The sequence below is a fragment of the Arachis hypogaea genome, chromosome 19 (assembly GCF_003086295.3).
Source record: "Arachis hypogaea cultivar Tifrunner chromosome 19, arahy.Tifrunner.gnm2.J5K5, whole genome shotgun sequence".
NCBI classification, from domain to species: Eukaryota; Viridiplantae; Streptophyta; class Magnoliopsida; order Fabales; family Fabaceae; genus Arachis; species Arachis hypogaea.
This window is the reverse complement of record NC_092054.1, coordinates 84,862,209-84,871,348: the sequence shown is the minus strand read 5'-3', so window position 1 is coordinate 84,871,348 and position 9,140 is coordinate 84,862,209. Positions and strand designations below refer to the sequence as shown.

General features: G+C 33.3%; 1 protein-coding gene across 4 annotated transcripts; it reads right to left on the bottom strand.

Annotated features, from left to right (window-relative positions):
* Positions 1–950: 950 nt before the first annotated feature.
* LOC112776399 (phosphoribosylaminoimidazole carboxylase, chloroplastic) lies at positions 951–8,271 on the bottom strand. Of its 4 annotated transcripts, XR_011877485.1 has the most exons (19): positions 7,954–8,265; positions 7,764–7,800; positions 7,159–7,454; positions 6,431–6,646; positions 6,232–6,343; positions 5,867–5,929; positions 5,636–5,774; positions 5,372–5,427; positions 4,761–4,834; positions 4,483–4,630; positions 4,162–4,335; positions 3,667–3,754; positions 3,453–3,569; positions 2,561–2,658; positions 2,360–2,477; positions 2,181–2,275; positions 1,864–2,027; positions 1,529–1,635; positions 951–1,389 (listed from the first exon to the last, which is right to left on the bottom strand). XR_011877485.1 is itself a non-coding variant. In XM_025820557.3 (18 exons), exons 3-18 carry the CDS (start codon positions 7,380–7,382, stop codon positions 1,296–1,298), a joined length of 1,923 nt encoding a protein of 640 aa, XP_025676342.1. In that variant the 5' UTR covers positions 7,383–7,454; positions 7,764–7,800; positions 7,954–8,266; the 3' UTR covers positions 951–1,295. The 4 variants fall into 4 exon arrangements, 2 of the variants coding, with proteins under 2 accessions (XP_025676342.1, XP_025676343.1); XR_011877486.1 differs by lacking the exon at positions 5,867–5,929 and having other exon boundaries at positions 7,954–8,271; XM_025820557.3 differs by lacking the exon at positions 1,864–2,027 and having other exon boundaries at positions 7,954–8,266.
* Positions 8,272–9,140: the final 869 nt, after the last annotated feature.

Below are 9,140 nucleotides of genomic sequence, written 5' to 3'. Positions count from 1 at the left end.
TTATAAATTTTAAAATATATTTAACGTTAATTTAAAATTTTTAAGTTTTGTTTTAAATTATAATTTATGATACAGACTTTTTAAATAGACTGGACTTGTCAGGCTTTAAACACATCGAATTCGATCCTTAAAAAAATCCTATAAAAAGTAACAAGTCTAAACTTAAACCATCCATTTACAATATGACTCATCAAATCTATAACTTGATGCAGCTCGGTCCATTTCCACTAGTTATAACCCTATTAAGATTCTCTAATGCAAGAGCTCTCAAACCCAAGTGCATGAAATGAGGCTCCTAGTTGTACAAGACTGTTTGTTAATATTTGAAATAGCAATCAATTTGGTTTTTAAAGATGTAATCGCTAATTAATGTTACTTAAGCTTTTTAGTTAAGAATTGAATTAATGTCTCCAAGTCGTCTTCACATTGTTATTAGGATGCCACCAAATTAATAACCTATTAGATGACATGTCACCAAATAATATTATGACAAATAGAATGGTCAAAATATGTCAGTATTCCATGTGATATTTTAATATTCAGATTAGCATCCCAATACCATCATCTGTATGAAATTTATAGAGGATTAGCTTCACGATAATAAAATTCAAAAACCAAATTAACTCAAACAGAGAAAATTAATCCGTCGTAAATCGAAACTCCATTTAATAATTTGCTATATGCACCAGATAGATTCAAATCTACCAACACTTGTTTAAACAGACGAATAAACTAACTACTCGACCAACCAAAGTTAGTATGCGTAGTGATCTTATGACAATGCCAAAAAGCCACTATAGACCAGGTTCGTGTCGATGGCAATGCCAACGGAGTGCGGAGGTCTCAAACTTGTGTATGAATTTTTGATAAATTGATTGCATTAGAAACTTAAAGGACTAACCAATTTAGGTTGGTCGAGTGGTCAGCTCATTCATCCACGTAAACAAGTATTAGATGTTTAAATCTCACCTTATGCATGTAACAATCCATTAACTAGCGTCAAATCCTTAAATGACGCTCAAATTCGTGACGGATTAGTCTTTGACCTATCATGCTGAGGGATACCGTGAGCAACCAAAAAAAACTTAAAGGACGGGTTTTAACTCAGATTACAACCTTTAAGTTCTTTCTATTGTTCCTATTGTTGCACCTATTAACCTTAATCCACTTATTAGTGATGCCCTCTAACATTTAAAATGTGAAAACCCTCATTATGACATTTTCTCGTGTCAAAACTTTGTAGCAGTACAAAAATTACAACAGACTATGGAAAAATAATCACTAAATTGACTGGTTCAACTATCTAAGTAAGATTGCCAACCTTCGTTTTGTAACTTATCTCCTTTCTTCAATACCATTTGCTTTTGGTCTTCTAGGTATTGGCTCATCCTGCATTATTCGTCACATTATATTATTAAGCGAAAAAATGAAATAATTTATAATACTTTATTCTTTTGTGAGTGTTACTGCATTAAACAAATTTTGTATGACAGATATTAAGAGAAAGGAAGACGCTGAAGGAGCAAACCTCGATCGAAGGTTATCATCAGCAACACTTAAAATCCTCACTGCGAGCAATCCAGCATTAGTGGCATTGTTGACTGCAACGGTGGCGACAGGGACACCTCTCGGCATCTGCACGGCCAAGAAGAGCAATTAGTCAGCTAGAGCACATTATCCAAAGATTCTGCTTTCCAGATTCATTTCTTGCATTTGATTACTTGCTCAAAACAAAGTATGTGAATTATGTGACAAGTGGATTTGTTTCTAACAGGCAGAATGTGACGAAGGGGTGAAATGGAAACACAAAAATGTATTAGCAAGGCGATTTCAGCAGGTAAATAAGTGGCAAATGAAAGCCACCTTCAATTACATAGTTACACTGGTTTTCAGCAACCAGTTCTGCTTCTAGTAGTTGTTTAACTCGCTAAGAACTGCACCCTTTAAAAATCTTCATGCTCTTCAAAAATTGCTTCTAAAAACGGATTACAAGGTTGTTTTCTAAAACAAACATGCATCTTCATTCACTAGCATTAACAAATATTCATCAGAAGCTTTAAAAAAAAGCAATATGACATAACATATTATTGTATCTTCAAGAGGCAATACTAGAAAGCATAAAAAAGAAATAACGAAGAGCATAGAAATGTTGGTAAGATATAATTTAAACAAAGATATACCTGGACAATTGACAAGAGTGAATCTATTCCATCTAGGGTTGAAGCACGCACAGGAACACCTACGACAGGCAGAGGAGTAAGAGCAGCAACCATACCTGAGATACAAAAAGCTTAATTAATGCCAAAAGACAATTGATCTATATAAGAAATTTATATAAATTTCAATTGAAATAGCTTACCGGGCAAGTGAGCTGCGCCACCAGCGCCAGCAATAATAACTTGTATGCCTCGTTCATGAGCAGAGGAGGCATAAGAAAACATCAGTTCCGGAGTTCGATGAGCTGACACTATTCTTACCTGAAATTTGATGCAGACATAGATAAAGAAAAATATCTTCATACAGCACCCAAGTAAAAAAAAAGGAAATTAATTAATTTGACCTCATGAGGAACATCAAACATCTCCAAGAACTCAGCAGCACTCTTCATAACAGGAAGATCTGAATCAGAACCCATGATGATCCCCACACGTGGAGTTACTACATTCAACAAACAAAATAAAGAATAACCAAGTGCAAAATGAAAAAAATTTTCATTTCAAAGATTATTGCAAAATAAATGACAATTAGAGGAAGAAAATTAGTGAATTTATGTTAGTTCCATGATCTTATCGTACTACTCTCCAGTCATTCACCAACTAATAAGTATTTTAGAAAAAATGTGTTTTTTTTTTGGGGGGGGGGGGGGGGGAAGGGGTGATTATATCATATTTCTCTGGCCATAATAAAATCTGGGTAATTTCGAACTCATCATTTTTTTCAGAATTCTTCCATAGGATAATACACAGATCCACTATACTGTTTTCCCAATATGCTAAAAAACATGAAAAGGACGATGTCATGTTCCAAATGACTTAAACATATTAAAATAAAATTTGAAATTTGGTCAAACAATAGAAAATGTGATTACAAACTGAGGAATCTATTTTGTGGCACTAAAATGACAAGTATCCAATGAAAAATGGAAAATATACAGGGAATATAGAAAGGAAATACATTTGGCTGGATGAGCAGTGTATATTTGTATAGACAAGTGAAAGAATTGACACAATCACAACTACTGGATATTTGAAAATTGCACAAATTCTAAGTTAAACTCAATTGGTTATATAGGCAGTCATAGTACTTAAGTAATATTATATAATATTTATGGAACACCCATCACAGAAATTGAAATTAACTATGAAGAGCATCCATCATCCTTTCTCTAGCAACCTAAGGTTAACATGTATACAAAAATAACGTACAAGTGAAAAGATGTTTGTGTCACTAACCAGCAGACTTGTCATCTAACCTTTTCCCTTCTACTATTGTAGCAAGATCACTTTCAATATTTCCTAAAGAATTTCCAACAATGGTGATATGGCCCATCTTCCTTTGCTTTCTCATTTCTGACAAATTGTCATACAAATAATCAACCAGTGATAGCTGATAAGTGAGGAGGCTAGGAGTGATCAACCTGAAATTGATATTTAACCAGAGGTTCACCTGGTTTATCGTACCAATGAACAGAAGCACCAGGAACAATCAATGCCCTTCTGATCAATTGATGAGCTAAACGAAAACCAAGCTCCCCCTATATTCATAAACCAGATTTCATGAATAAATATCATAATGATCTTCAGAAAAAACGTAAATTAATTAAAGGAGGAATTCGACAGCCTATAAGTGCATAACTATCATTGATTATGGACCAAGATTAAATGAGAACCATTTCTGTTCAGATTCATGAAAACAAAGAAGATTCTGCATCTAATTTGACCAACATAAATTCCAACAAACATTTAATTTCCAACTAATTTATCTTTTGTCTATGAAAATAAGAGAATTTAACTATACTATAACTCATCTAATTTTTTATTTACATTCAAATATTCTATCACCAGAGCAGGAACATCAATAGACCAGCATTTGTATTAAAATATGCAATAAGGACTGGAGCAGGAAAAAGGAAAGGGAAAATAAAAGAAATGAAAGGCTAACCTCTTCTTCACCTAGTATATTGTACATGATGGCAGCTAGAGTTTTCAATGAGGAATCACCAAGTGGAAGACCAACAACAGCGCGCAAATGTTGTTCAAATTGAGAGGTATAGCAAGATTCAATTGTATGATGCCCGCTATTGTGAGGTCTAGGAGCTACTTCATTTAATAGAATCTGTCAAAGGCACCATCACCATAAGGGATTAAAAACAAATACAATGCATTTTCCAGCAGTAGAAGATTTAACAGTAAAAGAAAGCAAATTTCGCTTTCAAGAAGAAAATAACATCATATTGTCTAAATCAAAATATAATATCAAAACCTGTCCATCGTCTGTCAAGAACAATTCAACTGCAAACACACCAGCACCTTCTAGTGATCTAACAGCACGGCATGCAACTTCAGCAGCACGCTCTCTAATCTTCCATTTCACATTAGCTGGAGCCTTAACTATGTGACATATATTGTCCCTAAAACAAAATGTAAATCCCTAAGCAGATTGTATAAGGCAGATGTGTTACATTGCTAAAACATTTATATTGCTAAAACATTCATGATTCAACACCTTCCTTACTAGCATGTAAGTACTCTTCATCTTACCTGTGAATAGTTTCAACAACAGGATAACATGAAATAGAATTGTTTCTTTCTCTTGCCACAATCACAGCTAGCTCCTGCAATTATATAGGAGAAAGAAAATGTCAGAATATCCATAAATACAAAAAGACCTGACAAAATAGAAGTTTTAAGTTATGACAATTATACAATGTTTTCAGTGAATTAAAATACATCTTTTAGTAACTGCAAATTAAAATTGCACGAACACTATGAAGCGTAATCCTAATTCTACATATCAGGAAAGATATAACAGCAAGAGAATTTTGCAAGTGATACAAGTACATTTTTGGAATTGAATGAGTTTGTTACATCTCATGATAATTTACATTTCATTGACAGACAAACTGTTTTCACTTTTAGAGGGAAATTCTGTTGAGATTACTGGATTATATAAATCAGGGCACTGTTAGCTGAATGAGAATCATAGTTAATAATAAAACAAGCATCCTACAAAAACTCAAAATTTATTGCAAATCACACATACATAAGTCCAAGATATGGTGGCTTAATTACTAAAAACCAGCAATATACTTTCCAACATACAATATGTGAATAACGGAAAATTATCAAAATAAAAGTCACTAACAGATAACCTTAACAAAAGGTGCCCATTTCTCAGCATATAAACCTCGGCTGAATCCTCCAAGAGCTGCAAAGTTTGGGAGGAGTTAAAGAATAAAAAGAAAATTAATGCGATGCATACATAAACAGGTAGGGCCTTTTATTTAAAAAAAAAATTAAAAAATAAAAAAATCTTCTTTGAGCTAATAATAAGTATTAATCAAAGATCAATTTCACTTATTCTAAGTTTCCCCTCGAAGAAAGAAAAGAAGATACACATTGAAAAAAACAATTACCATCCACAGCAGAGGGAAGTTCATTTTCAGTTTTAGCAACAGCATTTCCTCGCCCATCATAAGCTAATCTCCTACTCTTAATCATTAGAGGATAGCCAAAGAGTTCCCCTACTTTCTTGGCACCTTCGAGGTCATCTATCTGTACAATGTACATTCTCACATCAGTATACGATCTTAAAGATCCAATTTTTAGGTACTACTCTAACTATAACTAGGATAAGCAGCACAGACCTGCATAAATTCAGGAAGTGGAATTCCATTCTGTGAGAAATGAACCTTTTGCAGATACTTATCCTATAACATTTTAAAGGTCATATCACTGAAAGTAAATAACATCCTTTTTTAACATAAATTTAAAACAACATGATAATCTGTTAAAAATATCATATAACATATCTATTTAAAGGACAAAATCATAGAACCAAATTCTAGAACAGAAGTTAACAGTTCTGTTCTGAATGAATGTGGAACATTTTTGAAGATATGCCACTGCAACACTTTATGCATCAAGTGGGAATATCAAATTGTTCATATTTTGTCTATTAATTCAATAAGTGAACACCAAGAAAATGCCACCGAATCAACCTAGATAATACCTGAATAATTCTTATAGTAGAGGCTTTGGGTTGGCAGTCAACTCCTTGTTTCTCAAGCTTTTCCAATGTAGCAACATCAACATGTTCAATTTCAACCGTCAATACTCCACACCTAAACACAAACCAAACCAGAAAATACAGATTATTTCTAATAAGGAGATGACGTATTCAAAATTATCGTATACTGCATAAAACAAACCTCTTTGCGAATTCCTCGACAGTAGCACTGTCATCAAAGCTTCCAACCATATGATGATAAGACAGGGAACTTGCAGGGCAGTTCTCCTGTGGATCTAGGACTATGACTTTGATTGCCATCTGAGAAGCAGCTTGACATAACATGCGACCCAATTGGCCTCCTCCCAGAACCCCAACAATCACTTCTGACAGTCCGCGGACCGGCAATTCATCATTGCTAGACACATACACAAGACCATCAATAAAAAATTTGTTGAGCTTTCCACCGACATTTTTGGTTTCAGATGCTTTAAGACTACATATTGTTTATATTACACGGATATCCAATCATGTGTTCTCATGGCATGGTAAAATTTTGTTGATCGTCTACAGACATTTTCAGCTTCCTAAACGTCAAGACTAGGAACATTTTTTTTATATGCCTTAATACTCTAAATCTGAATTCTGAAAGGGCTACTCTCACAACAAGCCTAAAACAAAATCCACCAACAAAAAGGGCCAAAAGTTCCCAATGTTGAAAACTTTTGAAACTTTCAATTGCTGTAAGCTTTGTAACTTCAATTTTTTTTTTTTCCTTCTCTCAATTAAAAGTTTCAATTTTGGTAACATTAACAACTGCTGATAGCGCACCCATTAGCAAATACATATTCCTAATAAAAATGCAACAACCTCAACCTCAGAGAAACTAGATAATCAAAAAAATAAAATAAAAAATAAAAAAATACGCACCTTAGGGAAACAGGATCTTGTGATGCTTGGAAAATGAGTTGGGCCTGCTGAGAGTGCTTCAACTTCAAAGAAGAAAAAGGAGGAAGAGAGGTTTGCTCCATGAAGAAGCCAAGTGAGATAGCTGAAGAACTACTTGTTGTTGCTGCTGCTTTGGTACAAGGATGATGATGATGAAGGCAAGGCCTGAAGCCAAAACCGGAGAAGGTGCGCACACTCTGAAGCATACTCAAACCTCACCTAAGTTTCTGCAGCACAAAACACACACCTTCCTGTTCCACTCTGAGTATGCCTAAAGCCTAATAAACGAAAAAATAAAAGGTAAAACTTTAATCCTCTTAATATAAACACACAATACAACGAACAATGCACAAAGCAATAATCTCTGAAAAAAATTAAAAAAAAATGAAAAAACCGGAAAAAATTAAAAAAAAAAAATCGATTATAATTTTGCAGCAAACTAATAAAGTAGGCAGGTTTCATTCAAATTTACCAATTTACTTAGTAAAACATCAAACTAACAAAGTAACAAAAGCATCACTTTTACAGCAAACACACAAAACATCAAAAACAGCAAACATCAATTTCATATCAAACAGTAAACTTACTTGCAGATCGAGAGAGAGGGAGGAGCTCGGCGGCAAGCTGGAGGCGGCGACGAGGGGGGAAAAACAATAAACGATACAGTTAATTTTCTTAATTTTAGGGAATAATGAAGTGAGGCACACATTAAATAGAAATTTTGAAACGAATTTACGTTGGTTATCACAAAATAAATTTGCAGAACCAGATGCTTACTTTGCTTTACTTTATGAATGGATGCAAAATAGTGTGGCTCAGAGTGAGCTTCACACAACGAATTTATTCACTTCACTTCACAGGTCTTCACGGGTTGGTCTTTTCTTTTCTCTTTTTTTTTTTTTTTAAATAATCGTCTAATAACGAGAATGAGAAGAGATGTTGCGGTTGCGCTGTCAAGTGAGTCGCGTAGGAGACGACGACAGCGGCGGCGGCAGCGATTTCAGAGGCGGGAGAGCAAAACCGAAATTAAAGAGTGGGAAATGGGAAGTGGGAAGAGTGTGCTTCTAGGCCAGTTTCGATAAACAAATTCATTAGGTATTTTGAAAAAATAATTTAAATAATAAATAAATATATTAAAAGTAGTTTATAAATAAATTATTTTGTGTTTGGATTTTTAGTTTTAAAAGTATTTATTTTATAAAAATATGGTAAAAAATAGTAGTATTATGAGAGAAATTATTTTTTTTAACTTTTCTATAAACTCGTAAATAGTTTCTTATAAAGCTACAATTTGGTTTTGAAAATTACACTAAACATTAATATTACTACTTTTCATAAGTCAAAAGTTCAAAAAGTTACTTTTGAAACTTCCGAAATGGACTCTAATTTAGTTGGTAACTAAATACAAAGAACAAATAAATATTTAGCCCAACTAAATATCCAAGTACTTTTGTATTAAGTTCAACCAAGTAGGTTCAATACTAAAAAATTCACTCTCATTAATGAGAGCATATCCGAAACTATTTCAATTCACGCTAGATTATGAAAACACGTTCATTCTTCTAAGTCAAACATGCAACAAAAAAAATTTTAAATCTCTCTCAAAATTTCTTAAAAATCTTTCAAATTCTTTGTAGAAACTACTACAAAATGGGGTGGTATATTTAAATTCATCAAACAAAAATACCCAAAAACAAAAATAAAGATTCCGTAAAGTACTGAGAAAACTATTGTTATTATGTTCAGTTAATTTCTCGCAGATCTCGCGTTTCTTTTAGTTCGATTTAAGGTTTAGCGGATCAAGTTTGTTCATTTAGTAGCTTGAGCTTCTCTGATTCTATTTTTTCTTGTTTTTCTTCGTAAATAGGGTATCGAATGAAACCGTGTTGTTAGCTTATTGGTTTTGATAAATAATTCGGTTCATCTCTTAGTTTAATTAAATTCATTTGCATGTAGAAATGAAT